At 42.0% G+C, this 25,029-nt stretch overlaps 1 protein-coding gene and 1 long non-coding RNA gene across 3 annotated transcripts; one reads left to right on the top strand and one right to left on the bottom strand.

Moving 5' to 3' along the window:
- Positions 1 to 2,737: 2,737 nt before the first annotated feature.
- Positions 2,738 to 8,957, top strand: LOC128340216 (spexin prohormone 1-like). 2 transcript variants are annotated; one of them, XM_053285147.1, is made up of 5 exons: positions 2,738 to 2,871; positions 2,967 to 3,044; positions 3,132 to 3,189; positions 4,744 to 4,834; positions 8,424 to 8,957. In XM_053285147.1, exons 1-5 carry the CDS (start codon positions 2,869 to 2,871, stop codon positions 8,506 to 8,508), a joined length of 315 nt encoding a protein of 104 aa, XP_053141122.1. In that variant the 5' UTR covers positions 2,738 to 2,868; the 3' UTR covers positions 8,509 to 8,957. The 2 variants fall into 2 exon arrangements, with proteins under 2 accessions (XP_053141122.1, XP_053141123.1); XM_053285148.1 differs by having other exon boundaries at positions 4,744 to 4,824.
- An 8,141-nt stretch (positions 8,958 to 17,098) lies between these two features.
- Positions 17,099 to 24,351, bottom strand: LOC128339685 (uncharacterized). Its single transcript, XR_008313166.1, has 2 exons — positions 21,358 to 24,351; positions 17,099 to 19,239 (listed from the first exon to the last, which is right to left on the bottom strand). It is a non-coding gene; the product is annotated as an uncharacterized LOC128339685 (long non-coding RNA).
- Positions 24,352 to 25,029: the final 678 nt, after the last annotated feature.

Genomic DNA, 25,029 nt, shown 5'->3' on the forward strand with positions numbered 1-25,029 from the left:
TCAAGCAGACAACAACAAACATTTAACACTCTTTTTAGAAGTCATCAGAGAGGAAGATATGCAAAGTTCCTCTTGTTCATTCCAGACATAAGGGACCACTACTGAAAAGGCCCTGTCCTGGTCCCTACCAACCAGATCTGTGTCAGTGGTGGGGCAGAGAGCACGGCTTGTGGGAAAGAGTGAATCCTAGCAGATTCATATGGATGAACGCAGTCTGACGCCCTGGCCCCAAGCTGTGTGGCTTTGAAGGTCAGAAGCAGCACTTTGAATCTGGCCCAGAAGCAACCTGGCAACCAACGAATCTGCTACAAGCTAAGTGTAGTGCTAGTGACTAGTGCCCACAAGCTTCCTTGCAGCAGTGTTCTGGGACTGTTGAGACTTCCAAACAGTCTCCAAAGGCAGCCCTGTACAGAGTGCATTGCAGTAAGCTGATCTGGATGTAACTAATAGAGGTGTGCACGAACCAAAGATCGCAGTTCGGTTCGAATTTGGATTTGAATTTGTTGGTGAACTAATTTGGTCAAACCGACCGGCTGGTCCTATCCATTTGAGCAAACTAGTTCAGCAGTTCGAGAAGCTATACTTGTAAAGAGGAATCCAGTGAAGATTTCCCTCTACAAGTAAAGGGATGGGGGTCCTGGGAAGCTCTAAGGGTTGGTGGGGGGCAGTAGCAAGAGAGGTAGAAAAAGAATTTTACCTGCCTGGCATGGCTGCCAGCACTGCCGTGCGCCCCCCGCCCGGCATAGCCGAAGCGTGTGTGATGCCTCTTTTAGCAAGCTGCCCGCACAGCGGTGGCATGGTTCTGGCCTCCGTGGATGTGCAATTCCTCATTTAGCAAGCCACCCACACAGATGCAGCACGGTTCCAACCTCCACGCATCCACAGAGGCTGGAACTGCATTGCCACCATGCGGGCAGCTTGTTAAAAGAGGCATCATGCATGCTTGGGCTGCACATGGGGGGAACAGTGGCACAGGATGCCACATGAGGCAGGTAAGACCATGTAAGTACCTCTCTGGTGGCCACTCCCCCAAGCTCCCTGTTTGATGCCAAACCAGTCCATCTGAACTCAGCTTGGTTTGATTTGATTGCAAACTGAACCATCCCCAGTTCAGTTTGTGATCAAACTGCTGAACTGGCCTGGTTCAAGGTGAACCAGTTTGGCATCAAATGGTTCATGCACACCCCTAGTAACCAGGGGCATAACGAGGGTGTGGCAGGCAGGGCATGTGCCCTGGGTACCATTGCAGAGGGGCGCAAAGTGCCTGCCATGCCCCGCCCCCTGCACCAACTGTGGTGTGGAGAGGCACCCCGCCCCCCATGCAAGAATTTGCCATTTATTTCAAGCAGCGTTTGCTGCCTGAAAGCATCTATTCCCCTTTCCCTGTTAATTACCTTTTTCCAGAATCAGGCCCATATTATTGGCTCCTAGGCCCCAAGCTCTCTGGGGAGGAGAGCTGGTCTTGTGGTAACACGTATGGATTGTCTCCTTTGCTAAGCAAGGTCCACCCTGGTTTGTATTTGAATGGGAGAACATGAGGCTATTCTCACACATGGTGGAAACCGAGCTATGGGAGCCTAGATCGGTTTCCACTGCATGTGTGAACCGCCAGGAGCCGCACAGCTTCCAGGGCAATCCTGCTTAATTGCCCCCACTTGAACAAGGTTAGCAGAGCACGCGCTCCGCTAACCCCGTTTGTTTGATTGTGTGTCACTATGGTGTGGCTCCTTGCCACAGCAACTCACAAATAGCCCAAGAGGATACTACAATCCTCCTGGTGTTGGAGGGGCTCCCCAGAAGGCTGGGACTTCCAAGGGCCGAGAGGGCCCCAATTCTCACCGCCACAACCGGCTCCATGATGGAGCCAGTAATCACATGGGCAGCTGATCCAGCTGCCCATAGTGAGCTGCCTGCTCCTCTGCAGGGAGAGTGGGTCAAGCCCACTCTCCCTACAGAACCTCTTAGGCTCTCCACACTGCTCGTGTGGACTCTACACTGTGGAGAGCCTTTATATGTTTAAGCACTATAAGATATTCCCCTTAGGGGATAGGGCCGCTCTGAGAAGAGCACCTGCATGCTTGCATGCAGAAGGGTCCAAGTTCCCTCCCTTGCATCTCCAAGATTGGGCTTAGAGAGACTCCTGCCTTGGAGATGCCACTGCCAGTCCATGTAGACAAAACTGAGCTAGTATTGATCTGACTCGGTATATGGCTGCTTCTCATGTTCCTATGTAACTCTGTGTCTGAGAACAGTCCTCTTTATAAAAGAAAATGATAATCCATTAAACTTCTGAATGGCTACTTAATTCCTAAACTGATTACTTGAGAATAAGCTTCAGTGGCTGACTAGATTTCAAAAAAATAAAAATTAAAAAAAATTCCCCATAATAGCAGGCACATTTACAATGAAACAGCTTTTTGCTTAACCTTCTCCCTGGCTATGTATTTGCTATTGCAGGAAAAATGAATGGGAGATGCAGGGAAGATGTGTGAAGTACAAATGCTTGACATTTAGTCAGCTTTTGTCTTCTATGTTTTTTTCCTGTGGGTACAGATTGTTTTCGGATCTCACGGGAACAACTGTTGTTAGCTACCCTTTTGTCAAAGAGTCTTTGACAATAATTTAGCTGCTTTGATCACTAAGGAGGGTAAACTACTATATATCTCATTTCCACATATCAAACTTGGCATACACCCTTGCCTGGAAAACAAAGTCTTTAGAAAAAAATAAAATAAAACCCAAACCAAACAACCATGATCAGCTGAACTTGCGTATTATACTATCGTCAGCTCTTTAAAAGTGAGACTGCCAAACAAGACCATTGATAGCATTGGGGTGAGACCAGCGAGTAACAAAAGACCTGCTAGCATGGTAAGGAGTCTCCTATGTACGCATAAGGCTTGATTTGACATATTTGTTGTTTTATCTAAATAATGAAAGAAAAATATATACTGTTTCTCTTCCAGAAAGTTAAAACTGCATTCGTTTGCGCTTTTATCGTCATGATGGTCTTTTTGATAGTTCAATCATCACGTGTTCCAAAGGTAAAAGTTAGAGCTGAAAGAAGAAAATCCTCTGCAACACTGTAGGGGGGGAAATTCCAGCAAATAATAGTTTATTTTTCTTTGCAGAGTAAACTCATACCAAGAAACTGGGGTCCACAATCAATGTTATACCTCAAGGGACGATGTAAGTTAAGTTTGATGGTCTCTTATTTTCAAAAAACTAAAACATGCTTGGTTCTGTTAAAAATTTAGTATCACGTGCTGTTTATTAAAACTATTTTAAACATCCTCACATGTTGTTTTCTGATAGGTAGATTTTCCTAATACTGATAGCTTTGTAATGTTCTACTATATTAATATCAAAATACCAGACAGAATATATCAATTGTATTTAAGTATATACGTTTATGATCAGAGTTGGAGATATTTATATGTTACATTAGCTTTAGTTACAAAGACTGACAGGATGAAGAAAATTACTCAAAGTAGTCCCACTGAAATTAAAAGTACTACTATGAGTAATTTTCCTTATCATGTCAGCCATTACACTATGAACAAACTGTACAGTATTATTACCATAAAACAATCAAAATCTCTGGAATAGTGGAATTTTTACAAGTATTTGTTACAGAATAATTTTTACTTTAAGAAGTGCCTAAGAAGAAAATAGAAGCATAGGAAGCTATCATATACTGAGTCAGACTGTTGGTCCAGCAAGCTCAGTATTGTCTACACAAACTGGCAGCAGCTTCTCCAAGGTTACAGGCAGGAGTCTCACTCAGCCCTATCTTGGAGATGCCAGGGAGGGAACTTGGAATCGTCTGCATGCAAGCAGAATCACTTATCATGCCACAATGAAGCATCCATCCCACATGGAAGTCTTTAAATAGCTTCCTGGTTCATTCAATAAAAACAGCAATAAATTGCTTCTCAGAAAGGCTATGTAAAATGAGCACTTGAAAGTATGGAATATGCCTGAACAACCTAAAAACTAATTTTGTAATTGTTTAGTTATGTAACAAAGAATATGCAAACAATCTGATAACAGAGTCTCCTATTTGTAATAGAAGGCTGTCACAGATTGTCCATTAGGATTGATTGATTGATTGATTGATTGATTGATTTCTATACCACCCTTCCAAAAAGGTCTCAAATATATAGCTTAGTCCACAATTTCCACAATCTCTTTAATGAGTATTTAGAATATCTATGCATAATGCAGTACTGTATACTTTGAAAACTTTATGCATAGTACTGTAGGAACAATGTGTGTCACGGATAGAGTAAACTGTCTGCGTAAACAGAAAATGTAAACAGAAAAGACTTCCAAGAATTTTAAAGAGTTATTTTCACCTTTCAGGAACTCTCTGAGTAACCTGATCTATTAGCATTTTGTTTTTCTTCAGGTTTTTTACTGAGGCATTATGAGCATATGGAGTCCTCTAAAATGGAACAAAATTAAAACTCAAGGTATTAGAGGTATATACAGTCCAGATGCTCCCATGCATTGAGCTAATTTCCCCCTGCTCTACTGATTTTTTGCTGTTTGTAAAAGCTGGCTTTAATGGCTACAAGAGGGCTCAACCATTCTTCTTGAATGGTTCACATTCTAAGTGAACCATTGAGTGGAATGAAACTATTCTCTCAGCGGTGTCCGTGGTGAATATTATACACATTTAGATACAGTAGCTTCATACCGTTTAAAAAGTAATTTGACTTTCTTTTTCTCCCTCTAAAGATGGTAGAAGATATGCCTCTTCTGATAATGAAGAACAGTGTTGCAAGCTTGATTTGGATGATTTGAATGCAATTCTGAGAAGTATTTATTTGTAATTATATTCATCATTAATATCTGTGCATCATATTTGTGAATCCAGTTTAGAAATCCTCATTTGTTCCTTGTTGGTGTTGTTTTTAATGACACGTTATACAAGAGATCTAGTGGTTCAATTTTTTAAAAAGAAAAAAATAGTATTTACAGAATTGTAGGTCTGGGAATAGAATTGAACATCATGCAGCAGAACCTTTTTCTACTGAGGCAAGATCTCTCATAATCTTTCTCACCTGAATTGAAGGGACGGGGGGCGGGGGGGGGGCGGAGACAGAGACATGCTAAGACATGCTGTATATAGAGCCTCATAGAAATCTAAGGGGTTCTGCAGGGTATGTACCCCATGCCACCATATGCTAAGGTGCTAAGCACTTTTATGCCAGTCCTTCAAAGCACATTACTAACTGCCTTGAGGTTGTTTTAATAAAAGGCAGTATAGAAATTTTAACAACAAAAATAAAAATTAGTACACAGCTTTTGTTGTTTTCACTGAAATCAGAAGAATTACATGTTTAGAATTAAATATATTTTAAATGCTATACTAATCTGGAAAAAGTGTTCAGTATCTTGCAAAATGAAAATACAATCAATCCTTTTCACCGATCATGCATGTTAATAAGACTTTGGGTAGAGTCTACCTGCAAGAATAAGACTATAGATCCTCAGAGCCCAAAGGAACTTCATGAATCATAAAGTTGAGAACAGAGAGAAGCAGGAATTCTACCCCAGATCACACGTGTTGAGCGGGGAGCATTTCCTCTTGAATTCTGAATTTTCTGAATTGTTTTTGATGCAGTGAAATTAGGGGACTCAGTTGAGTCAGCAGAAGTCCTAGAGATCTCTGAGATTATTCCTAGTAAGAGAATAGTAGCTAACTCCAGCCAACAGGTCTGGACTCTGCACTTTTCTGGAGGAGGACCCAGGCCAGCAGCATTCTATTCAGATGAATGTTGCTTCTTCTACGCTAATGGTGCTAGTTGCTTCTGACTGGTTCCTTTGAGTCTTACAAGTTCTGGACATCTCATAACTACAAAGATAATACCTAAATAGTGAGACAAACATTCTCCAGCATGATCTACTATAATTTTAGCTTCAGTTTTAGGGATGTGCATGGACCGGTTCAGAGCCCATTCTAAGGGCCTCCGAACCGGTCTGGACCTGGGGCCGGTTTGGCAGTTTGATGACCGGGATGTGTGTGTGTGGACCTTTAAGGGCGGGGGAGGATGTACTTACCCCTCCCGCCACTTCCCCCCCTCCAGTGCGCCCAGTTTTTAAGGCATTTGGGGCAGCAGAATACCTCCCTGCTGCCCCTTCCCCCATATCTTGGCTAAAAGCTTCAAAAGGCGGACTGCGTGTGTGCACACCACGTGTACATCTTGTGCATGTGTCAGACGTGCACACACGTATGACGTACGGGATGCACTGACGTGATGCACGCATGCGGCGTGCACACGCACAGTCCGCCTTTTGAAGCTTTTAGCTGAGGAATGGGGGAAGGGGTGGCAGGGAGGTACTCTGCTGCCCCAAATGCCTTAAAAACTGGGAGTGCTGGAGGGGGGAAAGTGGCAGGAGGGGTAAGTACACCCTCCACCACCCTTAAAGAGTCCCCCTCCCCAGTGCTGGACCACAGAGGTGCAGTTCCATGCACATCACTATTCAGTTTCCCCCTCACTATAATAGGCTCACTTGCAATAGCTTAGTCCAGGCTTCCAGTTTCTCTTCTTCCTGGCTTGGACCCTGCCAGAGTTTGTCCTCGAGCTGCTCTGGCTTTGCTCTCTCCCCAAGCAGACACTAAAGGAAGATTCATACTTCAGACATCCATATATTTTAATTCCACTTTAGAAGCCAGGCCAAGCACCAGGTATGTGCTGGAGGACAGATGGATCCTTCACTGCTTAGGTCACCAAATAATATTCTGGGCTGGCTTGGCATGCATGATGCAGAAGTAGATTTCTTTATGCACTACTAGGTTTACGTACAGTTCTTTGCATATTGCATTCATGCCTCTCACTCCGGTGGCCTGAAGTAGCTGCTTGGGCTGCTTTTGCATCAGGCCGGTCCTGAATAGAAGGAGAAAAGAAGATAGAATAGGAAAAAGAGGGGTGATTGAACAAGTCTTCGCCACTGTTTCAGTTCTTCACCACTGTTCAGCATACTTTTAAGAAGGAACTCACATCTCAAAGAATTATCCTAGGCATTTCTGTTGCTGCTGCTGTACTTAACTCTTTGGTTTGGGGCAGATACCCATTGCTAGCACACAGACATTCACACGGAGGCTGGCACTTGAATATCTGTCTGCAACACTAGCCTTTGGGTGATTATCAGATCTCCATTAGATCAAAGTGGCTGGCATTCTGACTAAATTACTCAATAGTACTACTCCGGAGTTACCCTAAATAACTATTAATTTCCAATAGATTTTCCTCCAGTAAATTTAGTCAGGATGTCAGCTAGTAAGGCTGTTCTCATGAGCAGCCTAACCAAGGCTAGGGCAGCCCAGCCTGGGTTAGGTTACTTGTGTGCAGTGCTGGGATCTGTGCAAATCCTGGTACTATCCTGCCTGCCTATCCTGTCTCCTTAATCCCGGCGGCACCAGGATCATTGGTGTGTGCTCAGGTTGCTTACAGCCTGAGTGCACACAGAGACAGGCACCTAGAATGCCCGTCTCATGGGGGTATCGTGTGTGCATTGTGGGATACATGGAGACCAGGACGCATTGGTCTCCAGAGATCCGTGCTGCATTTACCAGTGCAGAGCGTGTGGGAGCGCAGTCCACGCTTCCCACCAAAGTTGCTGGATCATCTGGGGGCAAGGTAAGTTCCGCACAGCCTTCCCCCTGCCCGTCTGCCCACCCTTCCTGCCTCCAGGTTGTGTGAATATCCTGGGTGTCTTCAACACCAAGTAGTTCATATTATGAAATCTAAATTCATGAGTCTGGGGTGTGGAGTAAGGTTTTTGTTTTTGTTTTGTTATTAAGAAGAAGTGGAGACATTTTTTAAATCTTAGGACTAGGAAGTTGAGTATACGTGGCAAATGACACAAGAACCAGTGCTTGAGATATACTGTAATGTGATTGCAACAATGTGTGAAAAAGGAAATTAATGCCAAACAAGATATATATATATCTTGTTTGGCATTAATTTCCTTTTTCACACATTGTTGCAATCACATTACAGTATATCTCAAGCACTGGTTCTTGTGTCATTTGCCACGTATACTCAACTTCATATATATATGGAATACAGGGACATAGGAAACTGCCATATACTGAGTCAGACCATTGGTCTATCTAGCTCAGTATTGTCTTCACAGACTGGCAGCGGCTTCTCCAAGGTTGCACGCAGGAATCTCTCTCAGCTCTATCTTGGAGAAGCCATGGAGGGAACTTGAAACCTTCTGCCCTTTCCAGAGTGGCTTCATCCACTGAGGGGAATATCTTGCAGTGCTCACACATCAAGTCTCCCATTCATATGCAACCAGGGCAGACCCTGCTTAGCTATGGGGACAAGTCATGCTTGCTACCACAAGCATGGTACAGTAGCTCTCCTCTCCATAATGTCTCTTTCAATATGTCTTTTTCAATATAGGCTACAAAGGTTCAGCACCCCTCAATTCTTGAACATCAGAAGAAGATCTACAGCTCAAAATATGGACATTAACTACTTGAAATAATGTTTTATTTTACTTTCATTTCAAATTTTCCAAATTGATTTAACATATTTTTATTTAACTTATTTGTATCCCACCCAAAATGCAAATCTCTGGGCAGTTTACAATATAGTAAATTATTCAAAAAATGTTCCACTAATATTAATTATTCTGTGTGCTCCAGTGAAAAATTAAATGTTATTTCATCCTATTAAAATTATATTTGAAACCTTACGTATTTGTGAAACTCTTGAAGGCAACAGACTATACAAAATTTATGGGAAAGGCAAGTGTTGACATTATTTATTTATTTATTTGACATATTTGTATACTGCCCAAAATGCAAGTCTCTGGGCAGTTTGCAGCAAAACAATATAAATAATAAAAAGGTTAAAACATTACAATAATTAAAAATTTAAAACAATGTTAAAACTATTAAAAATGAACAACCAACTATTAAATAGTATCTAATTAAAAGCCTGGATGAACAAATGTGTCTTGACTACCTTTTAAAAAGTTGTCAGAGATGGGGAGGCTCTTATTTTAGCAGGGAGCACATCCCAAAGTCTCGGGGCAGCAATGGAGAAGGCCTGTCCCTGAGTAGCCACCAGACAAGCCGGTGACAACTGCAAATGACCCTCTCCTGGGCACTTTCCAGATTATACCCTACAACAGGATCACTACGGATCTCCTAAGTGTGCTTCCATACTTCCTGAGTTGTGACACCGCAATACCTGCGCTGACAGCAAAGTGCTGTTAACACTTCTGATGCTTTCTTTTGGATTTTATCTTTGTGTTATAGTGCTATAACACTGCAAGTCCATTGCAGAAAAATAGCTTTACTTTCCCGTTGTACGAGTTTGAGATTATGGGGATCGTTTTCAATACGATCCTGCCAAGCTGAAGCATTTTATCCCTGTTTAGCATGTAATCTGGAAAGCACCCTGATTGGAGATGGGAGCCGCAGCCCAATAACCTCTGGGGACCCACGCTCGAGAACCCCTAGTGCTGCAGCAGAATGACCCATGGAGGTCTGACTTGCTTCCCCATAAGCCTATTTCCTCTGGCCTTTGAGCAGCTCAGAAGATTTAATCTGTGGCCATAGAAATGTGCAGCTAAAAGGATGAAGGCCTATGTCAGCCAACCGGGCTCCCAAGGTGACAGAACAAAAGCTAATTAAGGTACTTTGGTGGCTTGCAAGGGAGCCAGAAGCAAAGCACTTTGCCCAGCGTTTCAAATTGCCAACAAGCTCCGTCGCCTGCAAATTCTTTGGCGTTTATACTCTTACTTCTCGCTGTGGTAACCTCAGGAAGACAGGGAGGAATCTGTGGCACAGAGACAGCATGCTGAAGGGTGGGCGGTCTTTGAGCCCATTTCCCCCCTCCTCCCTTCAAAATATTTGCCAGCTGATATTCTGACTGCGCCCTAGGAGCAAGGAGCGCCTGGGCAAGGAGTGACTTCAAGGCCCCCTCTCTGTGGTTAGTTTATGAGGTTCCGATGACCATAGTGGCTGTGGCAGACTGGAGGGAAGACAACCTACCAGCCTCCCCCACACAGGGTTTGTCCCTCTTGGGGCTCCATGGGCAGCAGAGAGGCAGCCTTGCGGCAGTGCAGCAGGACTCCTCTCCCTGGTTGTGCTGTACTCAGGGCTCAATGGCTGCCACTCCCAGTGGCCGTCTCCAAAGCCTCAGTGCTGCAGACAACTGAAAAGTGAAGTAGGATGGACTTCCTTTTCCTCCTACCTTACTTTTTGCCTGGGTAGCAGATCTGGGCTACCCAGGTCTGCAGATGCTTGGTCGGGAGGTCTCTCTGTCGTCCAGATGATACGGGCTGCTTGGGTAAACTCCCTCCTACCCCAAAAGCCTGTGTCATGTGAACAACCTTTATCAGTGCCCCCCTTCTTAGCTCACTGCAGAGAGTACACACCACAAACAGCAAGCCACCAAGTCCAGCCTGACACCTCCTTCAGATAGGTGCCCTGGGCAACTGCCTTGGTTGTGCCCCTTCCCACAAGGCTGGCCCCACCCACAGCCCAGATATATATTGATATGCCACAGGAGCGGCTCAAGTGATAGATCTTGAAAAGAACTGTTGTGTACCCTAAACAAATTGTTAGTGCAGGACTGCAGTATATATTGAAAGTTAGCTGTTACCACTATTGTTGTTGTTATTGTCACCCAAATAATAACCCGAGCAGCTGACATTTCTAGTTTTCCTTGGGTCCCACACAAACATTTTATTTAAATATTTATCACACAAATATTTATTTATTTAAATATTTATTTAAATCAAGTTATTGGCTCATTTTTTCTCCCAACACTGAAGCATCCACTGCCCTCTTGAACTGAGAACTCTGAAAAGAATATTGATGCCATATAGAGGTTATTTTATATTGCTTGTAGTATTTTTTTTTTAAAGCAATTTTTATACATCTCATTGCAATTACTGCATCTGAAAAATAACCAAAAGCTTTTAAAGATGTACATAACCTTGTACATGTACATAACCTTTGTAATTACTCTTTTCCAGTTCAGTGAAATTCTGTTAATGGAAGATGACCACTTGTTGCTATTTTTTTTAAATAAGATCACACTTTCAATATGATTTCCAGTAAGAAATGAAGAGAAATGAATATACTATGAAGACTTCAGAGAAGGAAATGAGAGACCAAAATGCTAATGATATAAAATTTGCGTTGACTAATGCAGCCGTCATCCAAGTCCTGCAATCCCAGAGCTTTTTGGAACTTTGCACGTGGGATGCATTTGCACAGTAAATGGCCCAATGACAGTGTGACCTTCTAAACACCATAATGTTTTCTACCAAATGTATTTAATCACATACCCCAATAATCTCCATTTTTGTAAAGCCTTCTGTCAAATAATTGGGAGATGGGTTGTTGTGATTTCATCAGCAGAAAGTTCAGGATTTGTTGAACTGAGCAGTTTATTATGAAGTATGAAGTGCCATTAATTTTCATCTTGATAATGAAACATAGAGGGCTCAAGCCTCTATTTTGACAGGTTTTACGAACTCAAATACAGATTCTGATAATAGCAAGAGGCATCTTTCATTCCACCACCACCTCATCACCTGACCCTCATATCCCTACACTGCTCCTCTTCCTTTGGTCAGGTAGCTGAGATAGTCCAGCTGGGGAAACAGCAGCATTTTTTCTATTGGTCTTACAGAGACTGCACGAGACACTGCATAATTTTGCACACACCTGTTGCCCTGTGCAGCTATTTTCCTAGCTGGGCTATCTCGGTGACAGGAGGAGCCATAAGTGGCAGAAGGCTAGGGGCAGGTTTTTGCCTGTTGCCAACTGAGACAAGTTGCAGTGTGCCACCATCTCCTGCCAGCCTCATTCTCTGGGTGAGCCCACCTCACCAGCCACAGACCAAAGGTTGGTGCTGATGCCACCCCTCTTCCCTGCAGGACAGCCTCACCTTCTGAGGCACCCCCAGCACAGTACCTCCAGTGACTGTTGCTGGTGTCTATCTTGTGTTTCTTTTTAGATTGTGAGCCCTTTGGGGACAGGGGTCCATCTTACTTATTTATTGTTTCTCTGTGTGAACCACCTTGAGCAATTTTTGGAAGAGCGGTATAGAAATCGAATCAATAATAATAATAATAATAATAATAATAATAATAATAATAATAAAATCTATAATAACCAACAATATTGATGATAAAATTCAGCCATCTCAGGTCCTTGGGAAGGACTCGATGTCTGGATAAAACAAACCAGTCAATAACACCTGTCTGACTGTGTAAATAAATAATAAAAATAATAATAATAAATTGACTACAAACAGACAAACATCTGCAACACAAATACACCAGATATAACTGTAGTTGAGAAGAAAGAAAAACAAGTCAAAATAAAACAAACAAACCTGTCTGACTGTGTAAACAAGAAATAATAATAATAATAATAATAATAATAATAATAAGAAGAAGAAGAAGAAGAAGAAGACTGGACCCAGGCAGAGCTAGAGACGCTAGATCGTAAGACCGGGAAAATCATGACCATCAATCATGGTCATAGAATAGAATAGAATAGAATAGAATAGAATAGAATAGAATAGAACTGCCCAATGGAAGCAAGATCAAGAATCTGGAAGAGAAAGAACGTTACAAATACTTGGGCATTCTCCAGGCTGATAACATCGCACACACTGAAGTTAAAAGAAAAATTGGAAGTGAATACATCAGGAGAGTTAGAAAAATCCTCAAGTCCAAACTCAATGGCGGGAACACCATACAAGCCATAAACACCTGGGCTATACCTGTTATCAGATACACTGCAGGGATAATAGACTGGACCCAGGCAGAGCTAGAGACGCTGGATCGTAAGACCAGGAAAATCATGACCATCAATCATGCTCTGCACCCCCGCAGTGATGGCGATAGGCTCTATCTCCCTCGCATCTCAGGTGGAAGAGGAATGCTGCAAGTCCATCAAACAGTAGAGGAGGAGTTAAGTGGCCTTGAAGAATATATCAAGGACAGTGAAGAAGATGCACTTCAAATGGTCAAGAACGAGAAACTATTCAACACCAATGAAACAAAGCAGGCCTACAAGAAAGAACAAGTCAAGAACCGAGCAGAAAAATGGAAAAATAAGCCCCTGCATGGTCAATATTTGCACAATATAAGTGGAAAATCAGACATCACCAAGACCTGGCAATGGCTTAAGAATTGTTACTTGAAAAAAGAAACAGAGGGTTTAATGCTGGCTGTGCAAGAACAGGCACTAAGAACAAATGCAATAAGAGCAAAAGTCAAAAAATCCACAACAAACAGCAAGTGCCGCCTTTGTAAAGAAGCAGATGAAACAGTGGACCACCTAATCAGCTGTTGTAAAAAGATCGCACAGACTGACTACAAACAAAGGCATGACAAGGTAGCAGGGATGATACACTGGAACATCTGCAAAAAATACAGGCTACCTGTAGCCAAAAATTGGTGGGACCATAAAATTGAAAAAGTTGAAGAAAATGAATAACAACTGACAATCAAATTCAGCCATCCCAGGTCCTTGGGAAGGACACGATATCTGGATAAAACAAACCAATCGGGAGAAGAGCTATGTAACCTACCCCCGCCGACCCCCCAACAGCGGCGTGTCACGAGACGCAGGGATCAATTAGAGACTCTTAGGAAAAGCAAACGCATATTGCAGAGGGTTGATAAGCCTTAAATCCCTGCCAGCTGGGACTTCTTGTGGCTTGCATTATATATCACGTCGTCAGTCGGCTACTCCCTGCTGAAAAACAACATTCGTCACTATATGTCGACAGTGTGCAGCCAAGTCCGGTCGAGACCCTGACACTGTTCATTATTAATGCAGCACACTTGTCTAGTCCAAACTCCATTGCTATATCGCTACTGAATATACGGACAGTGTTTAGCAGTGATTCGATTTCTGACTGGGACTTTCCATACAACTTCAGATCGTCCATGTACAGCAGATGGTTGATTTTACTTGATGTTTTAGATGTTTGGTATCCGAGGCCTGTTTTGTTTAGTATTTGTGAAAGTGGGGTCATGGCGATTACAAACAACAGAGGGGATAGTGAGTCCCCTTGGAAAATGCCTCTTCTAATGCTAACCTGTCCAAGTGTCTCGCCATTGATTGTTAACTGTGTACTCCACATGCTCATTGCTTTTTAAAATAAATATCTGAATGTTTTTGCTGACACCAGTTGTTTCTAAACATTCTTTATTATATTATTATTATTGTTGTTGTTGTTGTTATTTCGATTTCTATACCACCCTTCCAAAAATGGCTCAGGGCAGTTTACACAGAGAAATAATAAAGATGGCTCCCTGTCCCCAAAGGGCTCACATTCTAAAACGAAACATAAGATAGACACCAGCAATAGTCATTGGAGGTACTGTGCTGGGGGTGGATAGGGCCAGTTATTCTCCCCCTGCTAAATAAAGAGAATCACCATGGTAAAAGGTGCCTCTTTGCCAAGTTAGCAGGGGTATTAAACAAACAAACAAACAAACAAACAAACAAACAAACAAACAAACAAACAAACAAATCTTCCCTTGCCTTCTCTCCGTAATTGACTGTGACTTCCAAAAAAATTCCTGTTTCCCTGAGGGCTGCACAACCCTCAAAGACATATTTTTGGACATCAACACATATCATTCCTCCCTCATAGCATGTGTAACATTGCTGCACGTGCACTTCATTTCCCTGGATGTCAACCTCTTAATTTAAGCAGAGATAGGATCTTAAATAGAAATGTCCTTTCTTTGTTCTGTGGCACATCAAGGAGTATGTGCGCCACAGAAGAAAGAAGAGTTTTCTGCTCTTTTTAAACTTTCCTTTAATAAAATATTTTTCTATAGTGATATCTTCTTTAAAGACATTGAAATTAATATTGCACAGCCTCTGACTAGTTTCCTTATTAAAGCGTAATATAGACAGATGTGTTTCTAGCTGCAATAATTACCTTAATTTCATAGGAACATAAGACCGCTGTGTAATCAGGTATTACTAATGTAATTACTCTGGCAAAAATGGTTCACAAATGTAGACAATGTAGGGCTGCTCCTACATCAGTACTGATTGTAGTAATTTAATAGTGAGTCACATTTGTCTCTGAAGTGGATAATACGGGATAGCAAAAATCCACATTATAATTAAGATTTATGAAAAGCATTATTTTGAGATGTGCTCTCATTATAGCTTTTGGCTTTTCATGGCTACTCTGCATTTCTTTTGTCATCCTAATATAATATTACTAACAACATTTCCATTACAGTGGTGTCTTCTAAGATCAAGGCCTCATATGCTAGCATTGCACAAACATTCATCAAGAGACAATCTTTGCTGAAAAAGCTGACAGTTTAAGCAAGCAAATTTGTCTATTTTACAGACAGAATAACTGCAGCACAAAAGGAATAATTCATTTGTCTAGAGTTGTGGTGTCCAGTATTTTTGGAAGAGTGCCACATTTAAATCTCAAGTATGACCTTCAGTGCAGCTACAGTACATATGCAGTTCCTGTATCTTTGCATGGTTTTATTTCTAGTCTGGCTCTAGTCTATGGATTAAAATGGACTCCTTTGCCTGGTTATGCAGACATACCTGTCTATGCCTAACCAGGCCAGTGGGTCAAGCTGCTGCAGCCCAGACATTTGTTCCATGGACCACTTGTGGTACCCAAGCTGCAGACTGGCCACCAGTGAGCTAGAGTATCAGTTGAGAATGAAACTGTTATTGGGCCTGAGCTGTCATGTTCCCCCTTGCCTTCATATTGTGTAATTCTGCCTGATGTCATTACACTTTCCCCATCACCCACCACCATCAGCCAATGCTGTGTGGCAGAGTAACACAATGGGTAATGCCATCCACTCAATTGAACTACATGGTTACGAGGGGAAGGGCGGAACATTACCTGACTGCTGTATTTGGCCACTGCCTCATCCTTCCAATAGCACGAAATTCTGCTCTCAATCTGAATAGATTTAGACACTGATGAGTACAGGACCAATGGCTTACTTCACAGAACCCCTTCTTCTCTAAGATTAATGAATGTTTCTTGTAAGCATTTTAAGAAGCTTGAATCATAAAGTAAATCAGATCTCATTGTTCTGAAAAACAACAATTTGTAGGGTTGTTTGTAATTCAAGTAAATGAAATAGTGGAATCTCATAATAGTGGAATCTCATAAAAATCATCTTAAAAGATTTTAATGTTAATGTTTTTAATGTTTAAATGATTTTAACTGTTAATTGATTTTAATTGTTTTTATTTGAAAATCACTCTGAGTGATTTTTGGAGGGGCGGTATTATATAAATAAAAAAATAAAAAAAAAATAAATAAATAATAAAAATAAGGATAATTAGGAATAGATGGAAGCCACTGGTGAAAAATACACAGAGCAATAGCAACTGAACTCACAAGAATGTAAGGTTGTAAAACAGATATATTTATGCAAATATGTATTAGTAGAAACATTTTAACATGCAACTTAACATATTCCCATCCCACATATTTCTTTACCCACTTCCCCACTCTGTCTCTAAAGGATCCAATATTTAAGCAACTGAATTTGCAAGAATGTAAAGATGACCAGTTCTTTATGCAGATATGCATTAGCAGCAACATTTCAACATGTAGCCTGTCTCCAAAGCTGGGACTGAGTACAAGCCGCCACCACTCCACACACAAAAGCACCAGAAAACAAGTAAAAACAGAATGTACAGTCTTCCTGATAAAGAATCTGGTAAATGGAAAGCCTAAAGACTTAACTGGCCATGAGCATGGATAGATCTGAACTGCACACCTCTTTTCAAAGTGAGCTGTTTTATTCCACCCCCCTAGAGTCTGGAGGGTGTGTGTGTCAGATTTTAGCTTCACCTCACCTCGAAATTCTGAGGTGAGGCCTTAGATCTCAGGTTTTCTCCAGGACTGGAAAAACAGCTGCCCTTAGACCTTATGAGTGCACATGGAAACAAGCACTGGAGTCCCTGCTTTTTTCTAACTTGGGTCTTATTCTGTATGAAAAACAATCTGTTTGCAAGCTTGATGTGAATTCAGTTCGTCCCTGGGTCCGCCTTAAGCCAATCAAACAGACACAGTGGGAATCAATTAGAGGCTTGGTTTAATGCTCTGCAGAAGCAGGTAGACAATGGGGCTCACGCTCCACATTGAATACAAATTGGTTATAGGTGCATCTTACATTTATACAGACAATCTGAATGATGCTGACATAGTATACGTGGCAGTAAAATGGTGGACTAAGTATCTAGTACGCATGCGAATGATTCATTGTTCATCTGGTGATCACTCCTTATTTGGTTACATCCTGTTTTATTAACTTCTCAGCAAAGAATGGTGAGAACCAAGTTTCTTTAGATACAATTTAGTGGAGAGAGATAATCATGTGAGGCCGTGTCCTTGAGCTGGCCTGAGCTGGGCTGGGGTTGCTTTAAGTTAGAATTAGGTTTTCTAAGCAAACTTGGAGATGCTTTGGTATTCTATGTAAAATGGAGTTACTTTGGTTTACTCAAACACATCAATTCCCCCCTGAAACAATTGGATCATCCTGAATCTTCAGGATGTCTTAATTAAAGTTTGTAAAGGTACAGCTGTATGTATGGGTCTTATACTATGGCAAGGTTTAAAGGTTCTCATAAACATTTGGTTTAAAGCTGTAATGCATTGTAAGCAGCAACATGTGATTATTAATACAAAGAAAATACAACCAGAATTATCTTCTTTGCCCATAAATCAATAGGCTCTCCATATTAGTTAATGAAAGTTCTAACTGTTTGAAAATATTAACAGTAGCTCTTTCTAACACACAAACTCTTAATCTTGGAATATAGTTCTTGCCCATTGATGGAACTTTGTGTTTCGTGTGGCTAAAGGGTTTGGAACATATGTGGTTTTGGGATGCCTTAAACATTTGTGATGCATTAAGCATAGTTTTTACAGAAATGGTATGTGCTATGGCAGGCACATTGCATACAATATTCTAGAGCTACAACATAATTATATAATTCTATACATCACACACACACATATCCTTAACCACCCATATCTGGCATGATTTGATATATATATAAAAATTTTACACATAACAGCAAAGTGTACATATAAAGATCATACAACTTATAGCAAGCAACATGATTTTAACCCATCTTTATCCCAAATAAAGTATAAATAACAGTCTTGCATTGTGGAACCAGATGCTTCTGGTGATTAATGGGTTATCAGCTTGTGGAAAGCGATAGCAATGACAAGTCATGTATAATCACACTGATTAATACAAGTGTCTATAAAATTGTAGGTAAAGCTTGGGCCAGCTTAATGTCTTAGAGCATAAAGGGATCAGTAACTTGGGGATAGGTGCAGACTTGCAGGTAAATGCTCTGGTTGAAACAATGAGATGATTGGCACAATATATAAGTGAAACAATAAGGAAATGACTGGAGAGCAAGCATGTGAGGTCCATGACCTTACAGCACAGGAGATAGCAAGGTTTTCAACATAATGATAGCACATAGTCACTACAAGAGAGTAATATAAGAAAGTGGTGCAAATCATCAACTCCCACCCCCCTTAGTGTCCTCTAAAGTCTGTCATGGCCAAAAAGGAAGCCATGGAGAGCTTTAGAATTCAAAATCTAAAAGTCCTTGGTAAGGAAAAATATATTTTAGTCCTTCAGTTGAGAACCAAATGCTCTTGTAAAACGTTGCAGGATTTTGGCTATCCTGATCCGTGTTGTTTTGGCTTGTTTGGCTAGTGTCCACAGACAAGCTTAAATGTTCATGTGTTTGGGAGCCTTGACTCCCTCCCCTTGTGGGCAATCTGAAATAGTGTCTTTGGCAAGGTATCTTACCCAGGTAGGATGGTTCCAGGGCTTTATAGCTTGGGGAAATGCTGTTACGTGTATGACTCCACAGAAAAGTGAACAAATTGGCTTGCTTGTTTGTTATCAGGCAGTCTTCAGGCGTTTGTTGTCTATCCTTCTCCTATAACACTTGGAAGCAGGAAGATGAACTGTGCATTAGGCCTTCTTCCTCGAACACAGGACAGGGTAGTAGATAGACGTTCTGTCACCATTGGGTTGGACTGGAAAGTTAGTTTTCCTGGGTCACTGTTGATGGAGACTCCCTTGGGATCACATTCTGGCGATGGATCCAGGTATTCCTTCGATCTGGGGAGGACCAATCCTTCTTGGAAAGACAATTCAAGGCACTGTTGGTTGCAAACCTGTTTACTTGAGAGAAAGACAGGCAAGTGAGTTGCCAATTCCCTCCCCCCCCCATGTAGGGACAGCATCCTGAGACTAAGTCTCTGGGTGCCAACCGTTAGCACAAAAGGAAAAGTCAAGTTTTCAAGGCAAATAATACAAAGGATGGATAAAACCTGAGGCTATTTTCAATTTGGTCTTTTGGCAATTTTTTTTTCTTTTTCCAATTTATATTTTTGTTTTCCTGCTTGCCCTGGGCCCCCCCTTTCCCTGAAGACCAGAACAGGGGATGATGTCTTCATTTGAGGCTTGGTGGCCAGGCGGGAGGCTGTGTGTGGGGGCCGGTGCTTCTTGGAGGCTGGCTGGCTTGTGTTGTAGGCTGGTTTCTGATCACGAGAACAAAACAGCAATCCTGGGCAAAAGCAAGGCAATAAAGTCAAGAAGAAAAAGACATTCACATTTTTCACCCCCCTTGTGAGTTTGGGGTTTTGAGGAGGCATTAAAGCCTTTCAGGTCAAGCATAGTCACTGCTAACAAAGTCCAGTTTCCATGTGGCATCTCACATTCTCTTCTGTATCTTGTTCTTTCTCCTTACAACAACCCTGTGAGGCAGGCCAAATCTTTTGAGCTGTAGGCTCTGTGTCGCCCAGCAAGTGTCTTGGCTGAATGAGGATTTGGACTCGGGTTTTCCCGGTCTTAATCCAGCACTCTAACCACTGCACTACGCTGGCTGACAATCATACTTACAGGCTTTTGTCAGGGCAATCAGTCTCCATCCAGTATAACTGACTTCATCGTCAGTAACGTGTAGATAGTTGTGGTGTCCCTGTTCTCCATCTTTAGCCTCATAATTAACCAGTCACTGATGGATTCAAGTTTGGGTTTGACATTTCTGTAAAGCGAAAACAACCTCTCGAGACAAGGAAAAAGATAGCCCACGCAGTATGTCCAGTGAGATACTATACCTTGGTAAAGTAGGATTGTTTACTACACAAATTACACAGGCTGTTGCCACATGTTCTGCAAAAGGGTACATCCAAGAGGCACAAAAGTGTCTTTGTATTGACTAGGGAAAAAAACCAAAGGTTTGGTTCTGCAATAATTCCACATCCATCTGCTGTTCTTTACCAGCCATCCTCTTCTAAATGCGCCCCCCTGCTGTGGTGCAAAGTCAATGTCCTTTTTCTGAATATGTGGGGGGGTTGTGCCAAGATAGTTAGCACAGGAATCAAAGATGCTTGGAAACAGGAATAGAAGGAGCAGCAGTTTTAGCTGCAGCATCTGCCATCCAATTACCCTTTGTCACTGGGTCATTTTCCTCTGGTGACCTCTGCTATGGATGACTGCAACCTCTTCTAGTAGTGTAACAGCTGTCTAGAGTTCTGATATCTGTGTCCCATATTTTACTTCCTTGTTTGCCACTGTTAAAATCTTCTTTCTTTCCAAGTGGCCCCATGAGTTGTGTAAAAATTACCTTGAAGGTGATGAGCTCTGCAAGCTGTGCTGACTGAGTTACCTGGAGAAAGAGCATGGTCAGTCACTTCTCCATAGCCAGCTTACGTTGTCCATCTTACATGAAGCTGCCTCCATCTGTGTACAAATCAATGTCTGCATTTTGAGGAGGTTGATCTTTAAGATCAGGACAGCTTGGCATAGATGCAGTTCACAGCTTGCAAGCAATCATGTTCTTGGTCTTCTGTAGGCTCAAAAGAAAGTAAGTTAGCTGGATTAAGAACAAAGTAGTAGCCATGGAAACCCCAGGATCCTCACCAAAGTCACATGATATTCGGTCATGTGTGAGGGAGTCAGCCATCTACTGCCCCAGACTAATCCCTTTTAGCTGGGAAATTTCCAAGGTGAATTGCAAACCGGTGCTTTGGAACTCCTTGCCACTTGCAGGATTGGCAAAACAAAATTCCTTTCATTAAATCTCATGTCTGGGATTTTAAGATTCAGCTGCTGTGAAGGCAAAGCAGGGCTGGTGGATGAGTCAAATTAAAAAAAAATTTTTGAACCTTAGACCATTTGATTAGTAGCTTTCAGTTTACATCAAATTCAACTAGCAGAAATATTGCATAGATTTTGCAAATCATGACAGTAATACAATTAGACTCATTTATCTTAAAATCCATTTTTCCTACTCACCCACAATTAATCTGGCTGGAACACAAACTGCTTTTCAGAGAACCTCTTGAGTTCACAGAAATAGGTAAGATAAGATAGATCATTGTCAAGGAATTCAGTAAACATAACATATAAAGGCTTATGATACTCAGTAGTGGCAGAAATATCACAACTAACTTGATATAAGAATGAATGAATTAGAGCTTGCTCTCATGCCTAATGCATTTAGCTAGCCATAAGCAGCACTGCCCTCAGTTGGCCAGCTGACCGCTGAAAGTTCCCTGTGTTGCTCAGGCCATGACCAATTTTATGTTCAATTAATATAATAACTGTGAATTTTGGAATTCAATGTCAGAGCAGGTTTGGTCTGGAACAGTTCACAGAAAGGAAAAACAAAACAAAACATGTCACTAGTATAAATACATTCACAAATACAACAGAATAAACAGAATAAATACAACAGAAACCTCATCTTCACAGAGATGAGCTATAAAATTGATGTGGGTTGAATTCCTATACAGAACCAGAGCTTTGGGCTCCCTCTCAGAAACATGCACACACACACACACAGAGGCTCGTCTTGTGTATTTCACAGAACAAAGGACTAAACAAAGAAAACTTCATATGAATCCCAAAGAATTTTATAGCATTTTAAATATGTCAGCCATAAACTCAGTTAAGAAAGTAGTTTAAACAGAACAACCTTATCACAGTTATCCATGAAAACAACCTGTAATTCTATATTACCTTTCCACATCACAATCTTATAACTTACTGGCGCTTTTCAAGCATTTTTCTTTTTGTTGTTGTTAACAACCTCCAACAAAAATCCTTTTACGTATTTCCTTCTAGGTTTTTTTATTTTCTTTTATCTGCAATTCCCATATGCATTCCTTCAAAACTCCATTTTCTTTCCTCTTTTCCAACTCAAGTAGTTGAAGAGAGATAGAAAAAGGGAAAAATAGAACAAAAGCAGCCTTTTGTTCAGATAAACTTTTGCAGCTAGAACAGTGTTATCTTTTGGCTTGGTTACAACAGGACAGTGGCAGAGACTGTTTGCAGACTGTTTGCAACACACGGGCAAAGCTTGGAAGCAACTTGGAAACAGAACACAGAGAGAGAAATGATTTTTGCAAAAGACAATCATTCTTCCTTCCTTAACACTTATAAAACAGAGGCAAGTGCAAAAGGATGTTATTTTCGGAGTCAGGAGGCCTCTGACTCGAGTTCATAGTGGCCAAACTTTCATACAAAGGCATTTCAAAACATGTTTTCTAAGAGCACTCTTTGCTCCCATGATAATCACCCAATTTTTCAACACACACTCCAAAGGTGTACATGAAATCCGTTCAGATTTTGTGTACTTGCTATTTCTGCTACCCATAGCCCCCACTTTGAGTTGGTCGGGCTTAGACTGTTTATTTCTGACTCAAAGCCGCCCCTCCTTGGGCTCTTGGCTTAAGTCACTCCTTCCCAGGCAGCCCTACTTCGGCTGTGGGTTTTTTTTGTTTTTGTTTTCTCTCTCTCTCTTTCCCCCTTCTCGAGCTGAAAGATTAAACCGCCCCTGCTTGGACTTTTTGGCTTAAATTGCCCCCCCCCTCGGGATTTTGGCTTTCTCCCCTCTCGGGATTTTGTCTTAAATTTGCCCCTGCGTGGGCAGCCCTTCTTCGGCTGTAGGATTTTCCCCCTTTTCTCGGGCTGAAAATTGCCCCTCCCTGGGCTTCCCCCCCCCCTTTGCCCCTCTTGGGCTGAGGAGAACCAAAAGACGTCTTTGGATTTCACTCTCTCTCTCACTCACTCTCTCTGTTCACACTTTTATTCACTCTTGCCTCGATTCCCAGATGTGGCGCATTGTGACGACTGGCGCATCCCGGGCCCATGAGAATCCTCCACAGACAAAATGCTGTGAGGCGCGCTGGATCTCATTGTCCCGTGATGGGTCAGACTGTCCACCCAGAGCCATATCCGACTGTCACGGCACCAAATTGATGTGAATTCAGTTCGTCCCTGGGTCCGCCTTAAGCCAATCAAACAGACACAGTGGGAATCAATTAGAGGCTTGGTTTAATGCTCTGCAGAAGCAGGTAGACAATGGGGCTCACGCTCCACATTGAATACAAATTGGTTATAGGTGCATCTTACATTTATACAGACAATCTGAATGATGCTGACATAGTATATGTGGCAGTAAAATGGTGGACTAAGTATCTAGTACGCATGCGAATGATTCATTGTTCATCTGGTGATCACTCCTTATTTGGTTACATCCTGTTTTATTAACTTCTCAGCAAAGAATGGTGAGAACCAAGTTTCTTTAGATACAATTTAGTGGAGAGAGATAATCATGTGAGGCCGTGTCCTTGAGCTGGCCTGAGCTGGGCTGGGGTTGCTTTAAGTTAGAATTAGGTTTTCTAAGCAAACTTGGAGATGCTTTGGTATTCTATGTAAAATGGAGTTACTTTGGTTTACTCAAACACATCAAGCTGATTTGCCTTCAGACAGCATAACACGGAATTTTATGCAGCGGACTGTGACAATATTGAGATAGGAAACGACTAGAGTAAAAATTCAATTGAATAGGAAACTTCCTGGTTCTTTTGATGCCCCCCACCGCTCCGGGCGGAACTGAGAATTCACATAGAAAACAATGGAGTAGTCCAAGCTTTTCCTATAGCTGCAATTAGGCAGTAGTCTGTGTCCACCAGAAACAAAACGAAGCAGCATCAACAGATGTTAATTCAAACTGAGATCTTGTAAAATTGTGTGTATATAAAGTTTTGAAGCATTTTTTAAAAAATGCTCTGCCATTTCAATCCCACCAATACACTCCATTACCCTCCATATTACTGGCGAGTGAGGTGGGAGTAAAGAATGGTTTATTATGTTAGAGAGTTGGAACTGAAGCTGGATTGGGTTTTTAGCCAAACCGCCACCTCCTTTCCATACAAAACACAAAAATCAGCTTACTTAAACAATTCCAGCAAATTTACCTTCCAGCCTAAAACCAGCACTTAATCCCACACAGTAAACCCTGGGCTCCACTGCTGTGCTGACTTCTGTTCAGCTACGCTGCTTGCTGGTTGCGTTGGGCCTGTGGGGGAGGAGCAGGGCTCCCCGCAAGTGCAGCAGAGCCTCTGATTGGGCTGCTGGCAAACACACGCGCGCACAGCAGCAACCTGACTGGTGTGGGTGTGTGTGGAGAACCCATGTGGCACAGACAGCACTAAAAATAGGTCAGCTCAGCGAGCGGGGGACACCACCCCGATACGGGCTTGTGAGCAGGAGAAACAAAATAAAGTAATACAAAGCAATAAAATACAAAATTCTCAGAGTATCCTCTGAGAAAAACTAATAAGTCATGACTTTGTCTAATAGAAATTAATGGGACAAACGTTAACTCGGTGCTGGGACAAATGTAATGGGACAAATGTCTGGGGGATGCAGCATCAGAGTGCACATGTGGGAGAAAGGGCTTTTCATTGCTCTTCCCTGCCCCTGTAAATGCCTTCCAGAAATATGTCCCTGAGAGTTGCACAGCCTGGAAGGTGGAGAGCAGGAAAAATCACTCCCTTGTTCTGTGTGTTTGGCGGGGCTGTAACTGCAGCACCCTGTACGTTCTCAGCTACTGAGAAATGCCCTATGCCTTATGGCATAGGGTTGCACAAGTTGCCATTCAATTGAATGGTTATAAAG

The sequence above is a fragment of the Hemicordylus capensis genome, chromosome 1 (genome assembly GCF_027244095.1).
Source record: "Hemicordylus capensis ecotype Gifberg chromosome 1, rHemCap1.1.pri, whole genome shotgun sequence".
Lineage (NCBI taxonomy): Eukaryota > Metazoa > Chordata > Lepidosauria > Squamata > Cordylidae > Hemicordylus > Hemicordylus capensis.

Bases quoted from the DNA above. Each gene is read 5' to 3' on its own strand.
- LOC128340216 (XM_053285147.1), top strand. The intron at 3,045-3,131 runs GTAAAAGTTAGA...TTTTCTTTGCAG, and splicing joins AATCATCACGTGTTCCAAAG to AGTAAACTCATACCAAGAAA. The intron at 3,190-4,743 runs GTAAGTTAAGTT...CTCCCTCTAAAG, and splicing joins GTTATACCTCAAGGGACGAT to ATGGTAGAAGATATGCCTCT.